This window comes from Rousettus aegyptiacus, unplaced genomic scaffold, assembly GCF_014176215.1.
Source record: "Rousettus aegyptiacus isolate mRouAeg1 unplaced genomic scaffold, mRouAeg1.p scaffold_m13_p_3, whole genome shotgun sequence".
NCBI lineage: Eukaryota > Metazoa > Chordata > Mammalia > Chiroptera > Pteropodidae > Rousettus > Rousettus aegyptiacus.
The window spans coordinates 176,550-198,664 of NW_023416306.1; the positions used below are offsets into that span (position 1 = coordinate 176,550).

At 63.6% G+C, this 22,115-nt stretch overlaps 1 protein-coding gene across 8 annotated transcripts in view; it reads right to left on the reverse strand.

Annotated features, from left to right (window-relative positions):
- The window catches only part of CACNA1B (calcium voltage-gated channel subunit alpha1 B), a 147,633-nt gene extending 138,192 nt beyond the window's left edge, over positions 1–9,441 (reverse strand). For 7 of the 8 annotated variants that reach the window (XM_036239419.1, XM_036239416.1, XM_036239421.1 and 4 more), the window contains exons 1-3: positions 9,158–9,441; positions 8,109–8,214; positions 4,941–5,080 (exon numbers count right to left, since the gene is read on the reverse strand). In XM_036239419.1, the coding sequence (XP_036095312.1) occupies positions 4,941–5,080; positions 8,109–8,214; positions 9,158–9,441 (530 nt within the window). Of the gene's footprint in view, positions 1–4,940; positions 5,081–8,108; positions 8,215–9,157 lie in introns of those variants that run through there. The other variant, XM_036239423.1, reaches the window with a different exon arrangement.
- Between the last annotated feature and the right edge of the window lie 12,674 nt (positions 9,442–22,115).

A 22,115-nucleotide genomic window follows, 5' to 3' on the forward strand; every position in this document is an offset into this window, starting at 1 on the left:
CATCACAATGATGCTGGCCCCCACGGCCTGGCGGCCATCCCTCCACCTCAGACGTTGGCTGCCCAGGACATGGTCCTCTGCGGGCCCCCTGATCTGCTCTGAGGGTGGGGTAAGAGGCCAGGCCTGAGAGCTGCACTGGGAGGGGCTCTGAGCAAAATCTCTGCGACCACCTAAAGCCGGAGACCAGCCTGCAGTCACTGTGGACCCTGGGGTGCTGGAGACCTCGGCTGTCAGCAGAAATGGGAGCCTTGAGGCAGGTGCCAGGGTGCCCAGCAAACACCAGGCACCGGCTGACAGGTGAGGGAGAAACGAATGACCCAGCCCAGCCCGCAGGCCTGGGACCACACGCACCTTGGGGACCAGCAGCCCAGACCGCTGTGAGTGACAGAATATTCTCTGGGTCCAGCTCAAACCTCCCTTCCCCCAACATGTGGCTCTGTTCTGGGGGTGTGTGTGACGACCAGGCCAGGGGCTCCTTCTGCACCCTGGGCTCTCTGGCAGCCTGCAGTGAGACTGCCCAATGCCCCTGAGGGCTGCTGTGCTGGGGGGCATGTAAGAGGCACCCCGAACGGTGCGGCGCCCCCCAAGCTCTGCCCACTCACTCCTCACCACGCGCATGGGAACCTGGAGCCCTAGAGTGGACCCCGGCCAGCTTTCAGGACACCCCAGGACCAGAGCCTCAGGCCTGGGACCAGCTGCCCACTGCACAGCTCAGCCCAGTCCCCCACCCTGCTCGGGGTCCTCCGGGCTGGTGGGGGCCTCTGCCCCAGCCCGCCCTCCACATGTGGGGGTCTGCAGGCAGTGCCCAGGAGGGGCCGGGCTTGGCTCCACTCCTACCAGAGTGTAAAGAATTCTAAAATGGGAGGAGACTCCAGGGTCTGTCCAGGGGCTGCGAGAAGCTCTCTGTTAAGTACCACTTCCCTCTGGCAGGACACAGCCCACAGAGGGCCCCCCCAGTAGCCCACAGACCCCCCCCAAGGCCTCAGTCAGGAGGGAGGGCTGGGGCGCCACCCACCCATTAGGGCCCAGCCCACCTGAGGAGCAGTCCTCAAGGACGCCACCTCCCAGGAAGGCCTGTGAGACCTGTCTGAATGCTCAGGAATGCCCCATAGATGCCATCTGGAGGGACCCCGACTCAGATCCCAAGTAATGGGGTTCCTGACAGCTTCCCTCTGCTGCTCCAGGGGCTGCCTGTCAGCACGCAGCGCCCTCACCCGGGCCCCAGCCACATGCTGAGGAGGCCACGTCCAGCCTTGGGTGAGCATGGGGGAGAAAGCCCAGCGAACTCCCGGCCTGACCCTGCACGGACACCCGGCTGCAGGGCACAGTCGCAGGGTGGAGGAAGTAGCTCTGCTGGCCAAACAGGACACCGCTCAAGTGCCCAGATCAGCGTCGCTGGTCACTCGGGTGCCACCTGCCACCTCGAAACCGGACACAGGGTGACCCCACATCCAGGCGTGAGTCGCGGATACCTTGGCCCGTCCCTGCAGGACCCCTCCTCGCCCAGGGAGGGTGTCCCCCGCCTGGCGCAGGCCCTGGACCCGCCTCCCTCCCTAAGCCAGCGCGGGCATACCCTCCCCGCGCCCCACAGGGGGCCCCGCCAGGGAGGAGGACTCGGCTCTAATTACACGTCCTGGAAAGGAGGCCCGGTTTAATTAGCAGTGAATCGAGCTGCTGTGGTTGGAGACGTCCCCTCCGGGACCCACCTGCCTGGGCCGGGACTCGTTTCTCTGCTGTCCCTGAGGACCCGAGGAGAGGCCCAGGCTGGGGCCAGGAGGGGCGCGCGGGACTTCGGGGTTCTGGGCTCTCTACCAGCAGGGAGATGTCCCCACAGTCTGAGGGAACCCCCACTCTGCCCTTATCCCCAGCTAGAATCGACCCTTCAGGGCCGAAGGATGTGGCGGGGGCTTTGGAGAGAACCGGGGGAGCGGAGGTGGCCAGGTGCTGACGGGCTGGGGCGCACGTGCACCGTCCCTTCCCTCTCAGCTGCCACCCCAAGTGCGCATGCTCGGCTCGTCCGCCTGGACGCCCAGCCTGCGCCCACCTCGCCCCCTCTGGAACCCAGCCCCGCCCCACGGTGCGACCCCGCCTGCCGCACCCCTGGTCCCTGCCCTGCCTGGCCGTAAATCTCCCTAAAAGGCAGAAGAGCTGCCCAAGGGTGCTCCCCACGTCCACCGCCACCCCGCCCAGCGGGGCCTCCCCGCCGGGACCTCCTCAGAGCCCGGCGCCCCGTCGCTGGATGCACACTCAGCTCTCCGGCTCCACGCCCCGCACTGTTCCTGGAAAAGCCCGCGCCATCCGCAACACCGCCACAGCCACACTCCCGGCCTCCGCCCGCCTCGCTGGCCGCCAGCCCGTAAGCCCTGGGGTCCCTGGGCTCCGCCGCATGCCCAGTCCAGTCCCGGGGCTCTGGAGACCGTCGGCACATCGGCCTCTCCGCGCTGACACCTCCGGGCGACGCCTCTCCCCAGACGTCTGAGGCTCATCCTCTCGTGTCTGTCAGAAGTGACCCGACCGCCACGGCCTCCCCTGGACGCCTGGCCGCGCCTCGTGCTCCCCGCCCGCCCTGCCCTCCGGAGCCCCCTTCCCTGTGGCAAAAGCGAGCAGGGTGCCTTCGTGTGCCACGTGGTCCTCACGACACTCGCCCCTGCCACCAATCTGGAACAAATGACTAACGAATGCGGGGGGGGGGGGGGGGGGGGGAGTCAGAAGTGGGCGGAGCAAGTGGCCAGGCAGGTGCAGGGACAGGAGGGGACTGAGGCCGGCCCCGCAGCCAGCAAGGGAGCAGGCACCAGCCAGGCTGCGACCATGACTGCCTGCGGCCGAGGCTCCTGGCAGGCGCCTCCCACCTGGCCCCGCGAGCAGGAGGGACCCCGGCAGCCTCTGGGGGTGCAGGGGGCTCCTCCAGGCAACGGGGCCTCCCAGCCCCTCCCGACCCGACGTACCACGGGCCTCTGAGCACCAATTAAGTGAACCTTAACTAAAAACAACAAAGTAATGAGAAACAACACCCCCGGGGACCTCAGCTCAGCAGGGGGGAGAGGGTTCCCCCCACCGCGGTCCCCAGGGCCTGCAGGCACTCACCCCGAAACCCGCCCGCGGCCTCCCTTGGCTGTGCACGCGCACCCAGGGCATGAGCCCCGTGGGCCCCGAGCAGGAGCAACTCAGCAGCTCCCGTGAGCCCTGAAGGGACACAGTGCACCCCCAACCCCGGGCATCCCCAGCCCGGCGCCACGCCCCCCCCATGAGGTGCAGGGAGGGGGCGCCAACGCCCAGCGCGCCTGCTGACACAGAGAGGTGGCAAGGCCCGATGAGAGGCGCAGAACAAGGCAGCAAAGCAGAAAGACAGGAGCACAGAGCCACTGATGGAGAGAAGGGCCGGGGCCGAGGCCGAGGCGAAGACCACGGGGAGGAGACGGGGGGGGGGGGGGCGGAGAGCCACAGAGGGAAGAGAGACAGGGAGCCTGGGGGACGGGCCACCCGCGAAGACAGAGAGGCAGCAAGGAGCAGGAGAGGAAAGGAGCCCCGAGGCCGGGGCCGGGAGAGGCGCTCAAGGCCTCGGGGCCCAGGGCCCTGCCGACGGGTCCCAGGAAGCCACGGTCATCCTATCAGGAGTGGCCGACAAGCAGGGGGAGCCGCTGGAGTGCCCCACCACACTGAGGGACCCAGACCCCCTGGACCTGGTAGGAAGGCCCAGGGGCCCCACTGGGGGGGGGCGGGGCTCCTGCACCTCCCGGCCTTGGCCCCAGGAGCCCAGACACTCAGCACCACAGTCGTGCCCCGGGAGGCGAGCCCCAGCTCCCAGCTGACTCAAACCCAGGGCGCCCCAACGCTTCCATAACCCGTTAATCCAGCAGACACTTCCCAACCCCTCCTGGGGCCCTGCCCCAAACTAGGCTCTGGGGACACCCTGAAAAATAAGACACTGTTCCCGTCCTCAGGGACAGGCGCTCGGAGAGAGGGGAAGAGACGTAAACAGCCAGCGGCAGGGCCTGCCGCCCGGAGCGAGGGCACGTGCCCCCCAGCATCGCCGCCGGGGCCACCGAGCCAGCGTCTGCCTGCCGCCATGGCCCTGGGCAGCGGCTGAGCAGACGGAGGGGCAGGCCCAGCCCCGTGCGCAGCTTGCACCGAAGGCCCGACTCAGGATCCCAGAGGCTGACCGCACACGAGGGGGCCCCAAACCCGGGGCTGCCACGGTCACCTCTTCCGCCTTCAGCCCAGAGCACACGTCTGCACACGTCTGCTCCGAGCTGGCCCGCGCAAGGATGAAGGCCCCGGCCACAATCACCCCTCCCTCAGAGCGCTGCGGCCACAGCGGGCTCCGCGCCTGCAGGGACCAGCGGGCTGCAGGGAAGACGGCACAGGGTGGGCCGCGGGGCTCAGCAGTGCAGCGGGCCCCCCGAGGCTCATTCCCTCCGCCCCAGAGCTGAAGCAGCCGCTCCCACCCAGCCCTCCCCACGCTGGGCAGAGCAGGGCAGCGGCCTTAACGCCCCCATCAAGCCGAGGGGGACTGAGGCCGGCAGGGAGCCTGCACGCTCGCCCTGGCCCACCCTCTGGCTGACTTCCCAGGTGCCCCCGTCTGTTTCCGTCAGAGCGGCGGGCAGGCAGGAGCCACGTGCACAGCCTCGCCCAGGCACCAGGGTTCAGGAAGACCGCAGGCGGGACGGCTCCGACGCACACGGGTGCCAGTCCCAGGTGTCTGTCCCCGATGGCAGGCTGACAGAGGCAAGCTTGGAGCCCCGAACTTGTAAGACAAGGCCCAGAGCTCTCCCCTCCCCCACGGCACTGCCGCTGGCCCCTGGCCCAAGGTGGCTGCACCGGCATCTCCTGGCCCCATGTGACAGCAAGCAGCTGTCCCCACACACAGCCACGTGCACAGGGTGCAGCCCGTCCCGCCGCCTGCCCCGGGAGGCCCACCACAGAGCCCGTCCGCCGCCTACCCCGTGAGGACCACCACGAAGTCCATGACGTTCCAGCCATTGCGTAGGTAGGAGCCCTTGTGCAGCGCGAAGCCCAGGGCGACGATCTTGATGCCCGCCTCGAAGCAGAAGACGCCGATGAAGTAGGGCTCCGTGTCGTCCTGCGGAAGCGCAGCACACAGTGCGTCACACCGGGCCCCCGCCCCGCGCCCGAGTCACGGGCCTGCCTGCTCCTCCGCCAAGCCCCCTCCGGGTCACACGCGGGGGGGCCGGGCCGACGGTTGCGGCACCGGCGGGCTTCTGCAGTGACCACGGCAGCCCTCTCCACACCCATCGTCGGTGCCGTCACCAACACCGCTCTGGTGGAGACGGGAACACAGAGAGGCCGAGGGGCTGGGCCCGGGACGCACAGCACGTTGGGGGCAGAGCTGCCCCCAAGCCCAGAGGCCGCCCGCGTCCGGGCCGGGTCGAACCACGGTGCAGGCTGCCACGCACAGTGCCCTCCTCTCGGGGCGCAGCCCAGGACCCACTTGCTTGTGTGACACACGTTTTCTGGGTGATTCAAACACGCAGGCCTCAGGGGGCCTGGGCGGGAGCGGCACCCCGCCAGGCCTGGGGGGGACAGTGTGAGCGACGGGGGGGCCGGAGGGGGCAGCGCACGTTCCCGCAGAGCGCTGCTCAGCCCACAGCGCACGACGGGCCAGGCCCCTCGGGTGCCGAGTGTCCAGGGCTTGGGAAGGGGGGTACCACGTGACCACATGGACAGAGGGTGTGGCAAGTGACCAGGGAGGGCGGCAGGGAGCCTCGGTCCAGGTGAGACCGGAGCCGGACCGAGGGGGGACGCGGGGAGGGCCAGCGCGCGGCACCCCAGGGGAGGAGGAGACCTCCGCCCTCAGGCCCGGGGGAGCCACGGGAGGGGTCGCCCTTGGCAGCTGCTCCCCCTGCAGCTGGGGCTGGGGTGGCAGGGCCTGGGATGGCCCTCGGGGCTGCAGGCGAGGGGAGGGCCAGGGTGGCTCCCCGGGGTTCTGCCCACTCCCACACAGAACCAGCAGCTGCCTTCCTCCTCCAAGGAGCCTGGCCCCGAAGGGCCCTCCCCAGCGGACCCCCAGCCCACACTGACCGGCAGCCGCCCCCGGGCCCAGGCCCCCCAGTGCCCAGCACAGCCCCGCGTCCCCGTCCTGCCACCCCGATGCTGACTCACGAGTGGGTGACCCCACCCCCGGCCTCTGGTCTAGTGCAGTTGGATGGTCTCCTCACCCCCTCTGCCCCGGGGGACTGGCTGGCCCCAGCAAAGAGATCTTTCCAGAAAGCGTCTGGACAGGCCAGGCGCAGGCCCAGAGCAGGAGACGGTAGGCGGGCGAGCCCCACCCGCCCCCACCCCCACCCCCACCCCATCCCACCCCTTCCCCACAACTCTGCACCCAGCTCCACCCCCAACCCCACAGGTGAAACACTGGCTTGGGCTTGGGGGAGTGTAAGCCGGCTGAGGCACCTCGGGGGGCTGACAGGGGTGGGAAGCAAAGCCCCAGACACGGGAGCTGTGGTGGCCCCTGGACCAGGCTGGCGGACGGAGGCCACCCTGCTCCGCCCGCAGCAGCACCAGCCCACACGCCCGCGCCTGGGGTCCACTGTCCTCCTCCCCAGGCCCAGCTCTGCGCCCGGCCATCGGTTGGTCCCAAGGCCTGTGCCTGCACACAGGGCCGGGGGCGGCCAGGGCTCCTCGGGCCCCAGGGCCGGGCCCAGGTCAAACACTCTCTGCTCTTTCACCCAACAACTCAGCCCCCAACCCCTAGAAACGTGCCCACCCCCCATCACCACTAGGCGAGCCTCCTCACCGGTGAGGCGGGGCCTGGGACTTGGCTGGATGCCCAGCTGGCCTACTGGTCTGCCACTCAGCAGAGACAGGACTGAGCCTGACCACTGGCCCCCCCCACCCCCCACCCCAGCCCCCAGCCCCTGGCCTACGTCTCACTGGCCCTTGCCCTGCCAGGCCCCTTGGAGACAGGACCACGCCCTGAGGCTGCCCCCCCCAATCCCCAGTTCCCCCTCACACGCCCTCGTCTCTGCCCTCCAGAGTGGACGCTGTCCACCAGCATGCAGCCGGAGTCCAGGGCCCAGAGGAGGTGAGTGACCCTGCCCAGCTGCACACCTGGGCCCGTCACCACAGGACATCGCATTCTGCTGGGGGGCACGACTGAGCTGTCCACACTCCCAGCCTTCCGCATCCCCGAAGAAATGACCGCTCCATGGAGCCTGCTCAGCTGTGAGCCACCAGGCCAGCCTCACTCTGTCCCCTTTCCTGCCACGGGCCCACGAAGGCTGGAGAGGGGCTGTTCTGGGCCCACACCCAGCATGGAACAGGCCACAGCCACCCGCCAGGATGCGGGGCAGCGTGTCCTGGGCGGCAGCCTCCTCCCCAGCCTGGGAAGCCTTTCCGGTCTGCTCAAGGCCCAGCCTCTCGGGCCTCTAGGGCCCCACACCAAGCCCAGCAAAGGGACCCAGAAGCAGAGAGGGCTGGGGGCCAGGGCACATGCGTCACCTCTGAATGGGCTCACCCCCAACACTCCACGCCTCCCTCTGCTCCAGCCCCTCCAGGGGCCCCACCCCGGCACCCCGGCTCCCACGGGCTCAGCTTCCACAGGGACTGCACAGGGCTCGGGGAGCTCGGGGCAGGGGTGGGTGAGAAGAATCAGGATGTTTGGGAAGAAGGGGCTGCTCCTGGGGGAGGGGGCCCCGCAGGGAAGCGTCTCCACGAAGAGCCAGGGGGAGGACAGCCCTGAAGGCGATGCTGGCAGACCCAGGGCGAAGGCCATCATGGTCCTGCAGGGCAGCCGGGCAGCTGGCCGTCCGCAGGGCACTCAGAGCCTGGCACCCTGACCCTGGGCCACTATGAATGCTGCCCCTCCCCTGTCAGCTGTTTCTCAGACCGGGGCCGAGTGCAGGGATGGGTGGCCCCGGCGGGGTGTGAGGGCAGTTTGTGGTTCGGGGCGCAGCAGCCACTCTTCCCGGGCAGGGGCTGGACTGGCTAGGCCAGTCCTCCTGGCCGGTGGGGGAGGTGTTGGCTGCCCTGGCTACAGCCTTTTCCTCCACTGAAGGACAGGACGCTCAGCCACAAATCCTAAAGGGTCTGGATGCAGACAAGCCGCCGCCACCCTCAGCGCCCCCGCCCACCGCAGCCACAGCACTCACCAGCCGCTCGGACATGGGCGTCTTGTCGCCGTCAGGAAGGTGCTGCTCCAGTGCCAGCACGATACAGTTGGCGATGATGGTGGCCAGGATCATGTACTCAAACGGAGTGCGTGGGTTAAGGACTGGCCGGGAGGCGCCGAGGGGGAGGGGCGGGCGACGGCCGAGGCGGGCAGCGCGCAGTGCAGCAGACAGCCCGGCCGCCTCCGGAGGGGCTGGCCGTGACCGGGTCCGGAGCCCACGCCCCTCCCGCCCTCATCCTTGGGGGCCGCGGCGAGGCGGAGCCTCTGCAGTTGCAGCCGCCAGCCCCCCGGCACGTCCGGGTGCCCGTCAGCACCGCGGACAGCGCCGCCCGGCTCCGCCAGGCTCCGCCCGGCTCCGACGCCTGGCGGGGAGGGGGCAGTGAGCCCCCCGCGTGAGCTGGAGGAGGGACCCCGCGCAGGCGCACAGTCCTACCTAAAGGCACACGTAGCCACATGTACCTACACAGGCACGTGAACATACATGTCCCGAGAGTCCCGCACGCACGCACGCGCAGCGCCGGGTTCCTGTCGCCCGCACACACGCGCAGGCACCTGCAGCCAGGCGCGCGCACGGGCTCGCGGCCACGCGGGGCTCACACCTACACAGACGCGGATTCGCCCTCGGGTGCCCTCCAGGCTGCCCGCGCGCGCTGCACCCGGACCCAGGGGGCGCAGCGACGAGTTCGGGGCAGGGGCTCCGCCCAGCGTCCACCCCAGTCCCGCAGCCGCCGCCACCACGACCCCGCGCGCGCGCACACACACACGCACGCACACGCGGCGCACGAAGAGGGGCCCCGGAGCCCCGCCCCGCCCCCTCCCCGCCGCGCTGTCCCCGATGCGCCTCTCCCCAGGTCGCACCCTCCTCCGGCCCCCGGAAAGATGGCCACTGGGTGCCGCACGCGACCGGCCCCGGCCCCCCGCCCGGCCGCCGCTCCCAGACCCGGCCGGCGGCGGACGCCGGACGCCCGATCCCTCTGCCCCCAGCCCCCCGCCCGGCCGCCGGCCCCCGCCCGGCCGCCAGCAGGATATGGCCACTCCGTGATGCGCTTGGCGTATTTGCGGACGACGTTGTCCTCGCTGAAGACGAAGAGCGAGCGGTTGACGGTGAAGCAGTTCTGCTTGACCGGGATGGGGTTGTACAGCGCCATGGTGCGCGCGCGCTGCGCGATCGACTGCTTGTAGAGGACCCGCTGGCCCGGCTGCAGCCCCCCGGGGCCCGGGCCGCCGGCCCCGCCGGCCCCGCCGCCCCGGGCCCGCTCCCCGCCGCCGGCGCCCCCATAGCGGCCGCCCAGCTCGTCTCCGAAGCGGACCATGGCTCCCCGGCGCCGCGCGCATCCCCGGCCCGGCGGCCCCGGCAGGGAGGGCGCGGGGCGCGCCAGGTGCTCGGAGCGGAGCAGCCGCGGAGCTGCCGGACCTGCACCGGACCTCGCCCGGCCCGGCAGCCGCCGCACCCGACTCCGCCGCCGCGCACCACGCCCTATAAGGGGCCAGTCACGTGGCCGCGCCCGGCCAATCCGTGCCGCCCCGCCCGCCCGGATCCCGCCCGCCCCGCCCCCAGCCGGCCAACCCCGCCCTGTCCCCGCCGCCCCATCCCGCTGCCAGCCCTGGGGGCTGCTCCTCGGCCCCAGGGTCCACCCCGGGCCTGGGCTTGCGTGCTGAGCGCGCGCCGTCGGTGCGTTCGGCTCCGCGCCAGCGCAGGTAGCAGCCAGATGCCGAACTGGGTGGCTGTGGCCAGGACCTGGGCGGGGCTGGGAGTCCTCGACGGCGGTGCCGAGCGGCCCAAATGGACCTGTTTAGCCCCCAGGAGGCATCATCATGGAGCCGCGTAATGCTCCAGCCCAAGTGGCCAAGAGTGGGCCCCTGGTCCCCACGTTTCTCTCCACACCTCACTCCTCCCAGCGGCCGCACCGCCTGCTCCCCTCCCCCTCGCCGCGAACCACCGACCTCTCCCAGGAGGATTAAGGCTCCGGGGCTGTCATGTCCCCAGCTCCAGGGACTCGGGTGTGCAGGACACACCAACCTACCCGGGCGCCCCTCGGCCTTTCCATCCGCACGCATGCCATCAGCTCCAAGATCTCAATTCGGAGATTCCATCATTCCCCCTTCCATTCAATGAAAATCTAAGGAGAGCCCACGGAGTGCTGCCCATCCATGGCAACGTCTCCACTAAGCACCCGTTAGGTGTCCGCCGCCAGGTTCCCCACTCACCCCTCGAAGGGTGCCCCGCTCAGAGGGGGAATGCTGGGTGTTTGTGTGCTGGCTGCCCCCACGCACACACAGGGTGTTTGTTTGGTCCTCACGACGTTGGGATAAGAAGCTGTTCCGGAATCACTGCTGGTGAGTGGCAGAGGAGGCCAGGCAAGAGGCGGACACGGTGCCTCCACCAGGACGTGGAGAGCAAAGCAGTAGGGCCAGCGGCAGCAGGGGCGGTGAGTGTCGGGGCCGGCAGGAAGCCGACCGCCGGCCAGGCAAGGGGGCGCCCTAGGCCTGAGGTTGGAGACTTCTTTCAGGAAAGCACCGAGCGGCCCGCGCATGTTGCAGGGAGGTGAGGCTGGACCACTGGGGAGGGAGGCCCTGGGGCGTGACGGCCGGCTGCTGGCTGCGGGTGCCAGCGTGTGGGCTCCCCCTGCTGTCCTCACTGCCGAGGGAAGGCAGAGAACAGCCACGTGGCTCCTCTGGCGGCTGCGAGGGAGCAGGTGCCCGGCCAGGTGTGCACCGCGGGAGGCAGTCTGCGGCGACAAGCCCCTCTCCCGCCACCGCCACCGGGGGCTCACGCAACAGTTTTCACCTCGCTGAGCAAACATGGTCAAGTGATGCACTCTCCATCTCTGCTCCCGCCCACGGTCACCACAGACTTACTGTCTTCATGCTCGTTGCCTCGTGGCCCGAGGTGGCTGCCACAGCACGAGGCATCACACCTTTACACTGCCGTCTCAAACAGAAAGAGGTGGGGGGGGGGGCAGAGGGCCACGTTTCCCAGAAGCTCCCCGGCAGATTCCTCCTCAAACGCCGCTGCGCCGGCCCGGACCACGTGCCACCCTGGCATCGGGGGCTGGGGAAGCAAACGTGTGGCTCGGACGACCAGCACGGCCATCACCCGCTGAGGCGGGGACAGGTACGGTGGCCTCAGACAAAATCGGGGTTCACCTAGGTGGGAAATGGAAGGGACGGCTGTGGGGGCGGCTTCTGACATGCCTGCCACAGTGAGAAGTAGCGAGGCCAGTCGGGGCGGTGACCGTAGCCTGAGAGGGGGCGTGGCTTGGATGGGGACAGTGGCCCTGCCAGGGAAGGGAGGGATGTGGGGGCTATCGGCCTTGACCTGAGGGCTGTGGGCCGCTGCTGCTCACTGGCGTGGGGTGGGCTCCTGGTCGCAGGACAGATGAGTTCCCCCTGACACACAAGCGAGGTGCCGAGTGGGCAGCTGGATGTCACAAGGGACGCTCAGAAGACGGTCACCGCTGGAGAGCGGGACCTGGAGGCCACGTGGAATGCTCAGGGCCTCCCTGCTGGGCCCTGAGCACAGACACAGCAGCCGGGCCCTCGGCTCTGGCTTCGGCCGCACCTGCCCGGGGTCACCAGCCCTCTCCCTCCAGCTTTGCTGCGCTCTGCACAGATCAGGATGGACCGTCCCTGCGTCGGCCTGCCAGACACGGCCCTGAATCAGAAGTCACTGCTGCAGAGGGAGAAGGTGCAGACAGAGAGAGAGGACTGTGTCCTGGGCCACGCAGGCCACACGTGTGAGGACAGGTCATGGTCACAGGCCCCGACACCTCAGCTGGGGGCCTTCGGCGAGGGGGACAGAAGTGCCGTTACCTTGACAAGCAGCTTCCGTGGCGGAGGGGCGAGCAGTCTCAGGGGACTGGATGAAAGAGGGTGACAGCAGGGCACGCAGCGTGCTCCGTGAGGACTGCATGCAGCAGGTGCTCAGGTGTTTGGGGTGCGCCCACCACGGGGAGTGAAGTGGGGGAGCTAAGAGTGTGCTGGAGCTGGGGTTAGTGGAGACGGGGTTCCCGGGCCGCTCTCTGACTCCGCAGAAGTGCTGATGCGGGAGGGTGGCCTGCCAGGCTCAGCCCGGTCAGCTGTGCGGGAGGGTGGTGGCGGCGGGGGAAGGATGGGGGGTGGGGGGACACAGGGGAGGGCTGAGAGGGTGCGGGAGAGTGGGGGAGGGTGGGGAGGGCTGGGGAGGCTGGGGGAGGGCCGGGAGCACAGGCGAGGGCGGGGAGGGTGGGTGGCTGGGGCTGAGTCCCAGTTGCTCCCCTTTCTTCGTGAAATCAGCAGCAGGAGGAGAGTGAGGCGGGAAAGCTGCCTGGAAGAGGGCCAGGGCAGGGCCACCCAGCCCTGAGGGACGTGTTGGGCAGGCTGAGGCTGACTACACTGGGAGCAGGGAGAATTTGGGGCTCTGGCTGGAGCTCGTCCCCCCTTGGTGACTCTTCATCCTCCCTCGGCCCCCCACACATGACCTCAGTGTCCCCTGCCCTCTCCCCTGCTCTCTGGGCAGGGCTCCCTTGTCCCCCACTCCCTGCCCTACTCACCCAGCCGCTGAGGAAGGGCACACAGCGGGGAGATGGGCTTCGCCCACAGTCCCGCAGGACTGCTCAGGGGTCCTGGCACTGGCCCCGCCCCCCTGGGGCAGCATGGGGCGCACTGCCCCCCACCCGACCCCGGGGCCTGCAGCTCCGTGGGCAGCCTGCCCCACCCCCCCGCATACGCCTGCAGCCTGCAGCCCCCAGCTCCCGCGCATGCTGCCTCCTCTCCCCAGAGTCCCTGGGCCAGAGCTGGCAGGGGACACTTAAGGTGCAGGACGACCACCGTGCTGGCCCTGAACGCACCTGTCCCGTCGTGTCGAACCTTCGCGTCTGCCGTGAGAAGGTGACGACCCACTTTCAGCGACTGTCAGGGACCCGGCACAGTGGCGTTGGCTGTGGTCACCAAGCTGTGCCTTAGACCAGGGGCTCGTTCGCCTGACCCCTGAGCATCCGCCCCGTGACTCCCCACAACCTGCCCTGGCCCCACCCCGGCCCAGGGCCACCCCCGCTTGGCTGGGTGGGTTGACCCCTAAGTGGGAACACACTCCACTGAGGTCCGAGGGCCGTGCATGTCCGCGGCGGCTCCCTCCTCTCCACGGCCACGCGCCTCGCCTGCCGCCCATGGGCGCTTGGGGGCTTCCGTGTCGCTACTGGGAACGAGGGGACGCGGATGCGGGTCTCCCCGAGCCCCTGGCCGCCCAGAGATGGGCTTGCTGGGAACTGTCACGTTTTGAGGGCCCTCCACGCTGCAGGCTGCACTGACTTGCATCCCCACACGCCGGGCTTGTCCTTCCTCCCCGTCCGGACCAGCCCTTGTCACCTCCGCTTTTTAATACCAGCCATTCTGACAGATGCGACATCTCACCGTGGTTTCGTCTGCATTTCCCTGATGAAAGTTTCCTAAGGTTAGATAATGGTGACGATTGCACAACACCGTGAAGAGATTAAAAGCCATGACAGGGGACATTTCAATGGTTAAAATGGTAAATTTTATGGTATACGAATTTCAGCTCCATAAAAAATTGTGACTACAAAATGTCAATAATTTAAAAAGTAAAGACAGGCCCCTTTGGCCATGGCCACCTTCCCGGTCGCCCACCGGTGCATCTAACCGCTGGACGCAGCAGCTGCCCGGTCTGGTCCCCTCCGCGCAGTGCAGCCGTCTGGCCAAACGCACCCCGAACCCACAGGGCCCCGCAGTCTGCTCACAGCTGCACCCGCTCGCCTCGCCAGCCTCGGTGTCCGCTCAACGCCCGCAGCGCCGGCCCCCGCGCCGTCCCCGCGCCGTCCCCGCGCCCCGCGCCGTCCCCGCGCCGTCCCCGCGCCCCGCGCCGTCCCCGCGTCGTCCCCGCGCCGTCCCCGCGCCGTCCCCGCGCCGTCCCCGCGCCCCGCGCCATCCCCGCGTCGTCCCCGCGCCGTCCCCGCGCCGTCCCCGGGCCGTCCCCGCGCCTGGACAGCTCGGCGCACCGCTCCGCACTCCGCAGGCAGCCGCCTCCGCTGCTGGGACTCTCCGCATGGCCGCCGACAGCGACAGAGCTTCCCGCCCTTGTCAGGGGCCCGTGAGGACGAGCGCGAGGTCTGCGCTGCTCCGCTGCTGCCCCCAGCTGCAGCGGCGCTGGGCGATGGGCACGGAGCTGCTGGCTGAGGGTGCCGCCCCCTCCCTGCGCCCAGCGCAGGGCCCTGTCCTGGAGCTCCAACTCCACATTTGCTCGCGGTCCCTCACGTCCCTCCCTCCTGCCCAGCCCGTCAGGGCTGCACCCCCAGTCTCTCCTCAGCACAGAGTGCTAGCCAGGTCACTGTCCCTGGGGGTCTGGGGCGGGCCAGCCTCCTCGCCCAGCTCTGCCCCAGCCCCACCGCCCCTGAGTCCTGGGCACCTGCCGGCCTGCACAGGATGCTCCCACAGGCCACCCCCCCACACTTCGGGTAGGACGTGTCATCCTCAGCACCACCGCCATGTGGGGGCGAGGACATCTCTGCCCCGGCAGCGGTCCTGTGTGTGGTAGGGCGCTTAGCAGATCCCTGCCTCTACCCGCTAAACGCCACCGGACCCCTCAGCTGTGACAACCAACTCTGTCTCTGGATCTTGTGACTACCCCGTGGGACAAAGCCGTCCCCAGTTGAGAGCCAGCTCTACTCTGACAGTCCCCAACCCACACCCTCTCTAGTGTCAGTCCTGGCCTCTCTTGATTCTGGGCACTGCCCGGGAGAAATGGAAGGAGACCTGGATAACGAAGCAAACAAGTAAAATGATGAGGACGAACAAAGAGAACAGCAAAGAGCAGTCCCAACGACGCGTGCACGCCGACGGTAACCCGCGTGCGCCCGCAGACGTGAGTCCGGACACGGAGCGAAGCTGCCCGCACGGAAAGGGCTTTACGGAGCACAAGCTCGTGCAAGGCACGGAGCCCAGAAGCTGCACGTGGAGGCGCCTGGGGACACCTGGCCTGACGGCGCTGCACGAACCCCACCCGAGAACTAGCGACTCACAGGTAAAGACCGCCCGCTGGAGGGTAAAAGGGTTCGAAATGGATACACACGGGCAAGAAGGCTCACAAAAGCGAGTAAGTTTTTCAAAGAACCCGTTGTGAACAAAGTAAATAAACACATTCAGGAAATACGACCCATGCTAAGACGAGGGATGAGTTTTCTTGAGAGCTCTTTCAGATTAATAATAAAAAGGCAAACAATTCCACTGAAACCTGGCAAAGGACACGAACAGCTGACTCGTGAAGGCATGCGTAACCGTCAAAGAACTTGCAATTACGCAACAGTAAGATGGGACTTCAGGCGGTCGAAGGCTTAGGGGCTCGTGCCCCGTGGCCCGGCGCTGACTGCGAGGATGAGGGAGGCGCGCTCTGTGGCCCCGGGCGGCCCCGGGCCCCAGTCTCGGCTCCGCGGCTGTCAGCTGTGCGGCTGCGGCCACGGGCTTCGGTGTCCGTTCCATGGTCTGTCAGCAAACAGAGCTATTGTGAGAACTAAGTGCTCACATGTGTACAGCGCTCGGAACAGTGCCCGGGCAGTGAGCATCAGGGTTGTCAAACAAACAGTAAGAGCTTAAAAAATGTTAGGTGTTGGTCTTTTTATCAAAGTATTTTTACATAAAATGTTTGGAAGAAAAGCCACAGACTATTAACAGTGGTTAATCTTAGGAGGACATCGGAAGTAGGTGGAGTTTTTACTTTTTTTTCTTCCTGTGTTGTATTTAAAATTGACTTTTTCTATTTAAAAACAAAGTCATAAGGAAGTAGGATACATGTATGAAAGGAGTAAGCCAGTAGAATAGTGCAACGGAATAACAAGGTGTGTGTGTGCACGCACAAATCTAGTAGATGAGATTTGAGATTTGTGGAAAAGGAAAGATTAGTCAATAAATGGTACTGAAATAACTGGCTTTCAATTTGGAAAATAAAATTCTATTATGCTTTTGCTCCTGGCAACGAAGTAACTAGTGTTAGATAACCATCCTGCCATAAAAACTGCAAAACTGGGCAAAGATAGATAAAACTAATTTTGGACATTGAACAACAGGAAGTGTAGGACACCGATTCCTAAAAAAACAGGAAAAAAAAAACCAAAGCAAAGCCCCGGAAAGGCTACATCTTAAGTGTAGAGCCAAATGTGTACTAGAGTAAAGGCCACTTTAGACCTTTCCTAAAAAAACTTAAAAAAGGAAAAAGACTTGAGATGATCAAGTTGATCTACAAGTAAAGGAACTGCTTTCCAGAACAAAACACACTGCTCTCCAAAGGCAGAAAACAAAATCTGGACACTTAACAGCACAGCAGTCAAACTGTACCACAACTCATTCAAAAGTGACGTAACTAGGAGAAAAACTGGTCAACAGACGCAAAACCAGATATGACAAAGATGATGGAATCAACATATAGTGACTTAAAATAACTATTATAAATGTTCAAAGATCTAAAGGAAAATATGAACACAATGAAGTAACAGATAGTGAATCTCAAAAGAGAAACTGAAGCTACAAAGAATAAAAACCAAATTGCCTAGAATGAAAAGTTGTGATACCTAAAATTAAAAATTCGCTCGTCAGGATTAAAAGAAGATGTCACTCTGAAAAACAGTCACTGATTTCTCACCAGAAACAGGGTCAAGAAGGCAATGTATTGAAAAGGGAAAATAAACTTTCAATGTAGAATTTCAGACCCACTGAAATGACCTTAAAAATTAATGCGAAACAAAGACACTTCTGCACAAATGAAAGATGAGATAATTCATTGCCAGAAAAATCTGTGCTAAAAAGAGAAATTCTAAAATTTTCTTTTAGGTTAAAGAAAAATGACAGCAGTTGGAAATCTGGGTCTAAAAAGGGGATGAAGAGCAACAGAAACTGTCACTAGCTGGGCAAACACAAACTAGCATTCCTCTCATTCTTCAGTTTCTCTAGAGGAGAACCGAACCTCAGTTTCAGGTGTGACATGCCATCACTGCCATCATCATAATAAGAAAAAAGCCAAACCAACTGGAAGTCTCTGACTCTTCTTGGACCTGTGGGAGAAGTGAGGCTGCGGGCACACCGGCCCCTGGAAACTGAGCCGGGAAGGAGAGTGCAGTGAAGTGCCGGCGGCAGGGTCGGCCCAGGGCCGGAGTGAGGCCCTGGGCACTGGGGCTTCGGGGGAGCCCGCTGCTTCGTGGGTTTTCCGTCTGGGAAACCACCAGGTTCTCATGGTAAAGAGCCGCGGAAACCCTCGCGTTTCTGGCAGGGGAAGGGAGTAACCCCGTGGAATGTGCCGGAGTGTTCTTCAGAACAAAGCCGACTGGACTCGGAGGGAAGATCTTCCCAGAGCCCTGCCCTGCCCCCGCCCCTCTCCTCCTCCTGACTGTCACCCGAGGGGGAGAATGGCTGATAAACACTTGTGAAGGGCGCGGCCAGGGACACAGAAGGGCAGAGACTTAGTCGCAGGATTGCGGTGCCCCCTCGCACACTACCACCGCGTCACCGGGGGGGGGGGGGGACAAACTCGAGGACCTAGAAGAAACTGAAGCCTCTGGCGCCTACAACCACGACCCAGCTCCTGCTCAGGTTAACATGGAACCTCGCGCGGAAGGCCTGTCGTTCTCAGTCCCCATCGCCCGCGTCACCGTGTCTGGCTGTCAACAAAGGTACCAGGTAAGAAAACACCGAAGAGACAAAGCAAGCACTGAACCTAGGCTCGGATGTGACGCAGAGTTTGGAGCTGTCCCACTGGGGACTCGAAATGACTGCAGAGTCCACATGCTGGGTTCTGACAGTCTTCCAGCAGTCTTTTGCATGTGAGAAAGCAAAAGGGTCAACCCAGGCACAGACCTCATTTCCACTGTTGCAGAAAGCGATACCGAGGACTTCTTAGAGGAAGAATTATCACAGGAGAGGCGAGGCTGGGGGGAGCAGCGAGGAGCGCGCGAGGCTCCCAGCCCTACAGCACGAGCTCCCCTCGGGCGGATTTCTTCAGCTCACAGCCCCCTGCAGCGCCCACGCAAGCGCGACTCCCTCGTCTGAGGTTCTAGGTGCGCCTCGTGACTCAGGACGGGGAGCTTCCGGTGGGGGCCGCAGGGGAGAGATTTCCAGACCACTGGTTCTTCCTAAGTACGGGTCATTTCGCCTCGTGGAACCCGCGACCTTGGCGCCCTCAACACTGTCGCGGGATCCTCGGAGAGACTGGACGCCGAGGCTGTAAGCAGAGAGGAGCACTTACTGATGTCGGCACCGGCTCAGCGGATTCCTACGCAAAGGCCGAGCCCCGCCTGCAACGCAGCGGGCAGTTGTACACGGTCTCGTTAATCCCGCGCAGCTGCAGAGGTGAGGAAGGACGGTAGCGGGATGGCCAGCCGTGAACCAACAGACGTGAGCTGGAGAGTCCTGGCGGGCGGGGGGTCAGGAATGGACCTTAGCCGGCCGAGTCGGTCATTTCTGTGGGCCTTTCCCTTCGCATTTTTCAGATGCTTCCTCTCCTAACACCTTTCACAGAAATTAAGTCAAAAGATATGAAATGTCGGCAGGGGACAGGCTGGCGATGCTGGTACAGCTGTGCACGCAGCCTGGACCTCGACGACTCAGTAACAGATGACACGTGGAGTGCCAGGGTTCTCACTACTGGAGCAGAGACCCAGAGATGAGCCAGGAGAGGGGGCTAGAAGGGCCCAGGTGGTGACAAGCTGGAGCTGGAGACAGTAGAGTGAATTCGTACATGCCCTAAGGCAGACACGGATGGGGACATACAGAAACATTTACAGATACACATGTACGGACATGCACACATTCCTTGACTCTGCCAACTGAGAGGGCCTTTGAGAAATGACACCGAGGCAGTGCCAAGCACACCCAGCACCCAGGTCTTGGTTCCTGAAAGGCTTCTCCAATACGAGGGACCAGGGAGTGTAGGAAAAATGGCTGGTTCTCAGACTGGGCCAAAAAACACACAGAATGACCCAGAGCATCTCACTGCGCCAGGAAACAAGGAAGTCATGTGGCCCATGTGTGCACACGCATGTGCACACATAGACACTCACTGATGGATGTGTCAAAGGAACACAGGAGCCAGGCAAAAACACTCCTGAGGGCCAAAGCTGGAATCGTTTGAGCAAATAAACACCTGCGAGTCCATGCTGATGAAAGCAAACCGGGCAGCCCAGACTCTCTGTCCACCCACAGGGGCAGCATGCACCCAGCTCGGCGTGCCTGTGCCCCACGTGGCCGTGCCCGGAGGCTCCCTTCCAACAGAGATGACAGACGCAGCCTCAGCCAGGTCACCGAGGTCAACGTCAACAGTCAGAGATCACGCTGACAGCACGGACTTCTGTCGGCCGTGATGAACACGGCAGCTCCCCTGTGTGGACTTCTTCCCAGGACCCATAACTTCAGTCTGGTAAGGAAAACATCGGACAGATTCCAACAGTGGGCATCGTACAAAATTCTTGACTGGTCCTCCCATGAATTGTCACAGTCACCAAAAACAAAATGGCCACAGCCAAAGAGACCTGACAACTAAATACAAAGTACTGTCACAGACAAAACCTGGAAAACGACCAAGAAATCAGGTAAAAATCGACAAAGATCTGAGTGAACTGTGGACTTCAGCTAATGTAATGGATCCATGTTGCTTTGCTACTTATAACGAGTATACCCCACGGCTAACAACAGGGCAGGGTGTGCGGAGTCTCCACGTCTTCTCCTCAGTGTTTCTGTAAATGTAAACTTGTTCTTTAAAAAGTCCATTTTAAGAAGGGTCACTGGCCAGCTTCGGCCCAACCCATCAGAATCGCCGCTGGCTTCTTTGTAAAAATTGATAAACCGACCCTCCAGTTCCCATGGAAATTCAAAGGACCTAGAACAGCCAAGAAAATCTTTAAAAAGAAGAGAAAAGATCAGAGGACTCATGTCTCTGTTTCAAAACTTACCACGAACTGCATGGAAAAACCGTACTCTGGCACAGGAGGGACAGGACTGAGGTCCCAGCGAGAGACTCAGACACCTGTGGCCACAACCTTTGCGCACGTGCCGAGACCATCCCCTGGGAAGAACTGTCTTTCAGACAGCGGTGATGGGACAGCTGGGTGTCCACGGGCAGAGCGAAGTGGAAGCCGCCTCACTCCACACACAAAAACTAACTCGAAATGGGCCAAAGGCCTAAAGAGCAGCCAAGATCTCACCAGTAAGAGCGCAACAGTAAAACTCATATCAGGAAGCCACGGCATACATCTTTGCGATCTCGTAAGAGGCGGCAGTTCCCTAAATGTGCCACCAAACGCACAGGCAGCAAAATAAACAAATGGATGAATTGTACTTTATCAAAATTAAAATATTGTGTTAAGAGGCATCTCAAAAGGTAAAAAAAACCAACCTGTAGGATGGGAAGAAAAAACCTCTGGTCACATCATCTGACAAGGGACTTCTATCTGGAATACACTTTTAAAAACTCTTGAAGCTCGGAAATGAGAAGTACAGTAGAGCCTTGGACGCCACGGGTCTGAACTCTGGATTTACCGTGGCTTTTGTCACTAAACACTGTAAACGCATTTTCTCTTCCTTCTGATCCTCTTAATGACGCGTTCCTGTCTCTGGCTTTACTGTGAGAATACAGTACACAACACACACAGCACACAAAACACGTTAACTGACACGTCACGTCCTCGGCAAGGCTTCCGGTCAGCAGTAGCTATTAGCCAAGTGGGGGGGGGGGGTCGAAAGTTAAATGCGGATTTTCAATTGCATGGGGTTTGGTCTTGAGGAACAACTATAACTCGATTTAAAAATGGGCAAAGGACAGAATACATTGCTCCCAAGAGATACAAATGCACATTAAGATATGCAGGGCTGGACCAGTCACCGGAAAATCGCAGATCAAAACCACTTCACACCCACCAGGGCTGTGTGAAAAGTGCAGGATGGGCTGGGAGATGGGCTGAGGGTTAGCGACGCACCCGGAGGAGCGGACAGATGGTGGGGGTGGGGAGCAGTCGCCAGGACTGTGACCCCTGCGTGGAGAGCAGGAGGGGAGAGAGGGCGACTGGGGATCGTTTATAAACTATATAAATGTCTCACCAATGTGCTGTATACTTGAAACTAATAAAATAAAATGACGATAACAATTGAAAGGAGAAAGTGCAGGTATGGTGGCGAGGACGTGGGGACACCTGCCCTCACACACAGCGGGTAGGAACCCCGGGACCGGAGGCCCCTGACCCCACGGGGGCTCTGGCCACACCGAGGCCAGGGCCAGGCCGGCCCGGCGCCGGGGCTGCACTCTCGGGACCGGCGGCCGCGCGCCCGTCGCCTGCTCTCCGAAAGCAGCTCGGGAAGGGACGGAGAGGCCGCAAGGACACGGGGGACGCGAGGGAGTGAGCCGCTAGTTAAGACGGGAGCGTTTGGCTGATTACAGAGAAAATCATCACTGTGCTTTCCGGGTGCGGACTGCAGCGGTGGACGCGGGGCGGCGACAGGCACGTCTGGGGACGGAGCTGCGCGGAGGCTCCATGAGACGTCACCCGCGGACGTGGAGCGCGGGAAGATACGCGGCGGGGACGTCACGTGGTGGACGTAGAGCGCAGGGACGTCACGTGGTGGACGTAGAGCGCAAGGACGTCACGTGGTAGACGTCACGTGGCGGACGTGGAGCGCGGGGACGTCACGTGGTGGGACGTCATGTGGCGGACGTAGAGCGCGGGGACATCACGTGGTGGGACGTCACGTGGTGGACGTGGAGAGCGGGGGACGTCACGTGGTGGGACGTCACGTGGCGGACGTGGAGAGCGGGGACGTCACGTGGTGGATGCAGAGCGCGTACGTGAAGCGCAGGGTCGTCTGGGGCGGGGACGACACGCGGTGGAACCTGAGGCCCTCACGTGGCGGGGACGTCACACGGTGGATGTGGAGCGTGGGGACGTCACGTGGTGGACATGGAACGCGGGAAGATACGCGGCGGGGACGTCACGTGGTGGGACGTTACGTGGCGGACGTAGAT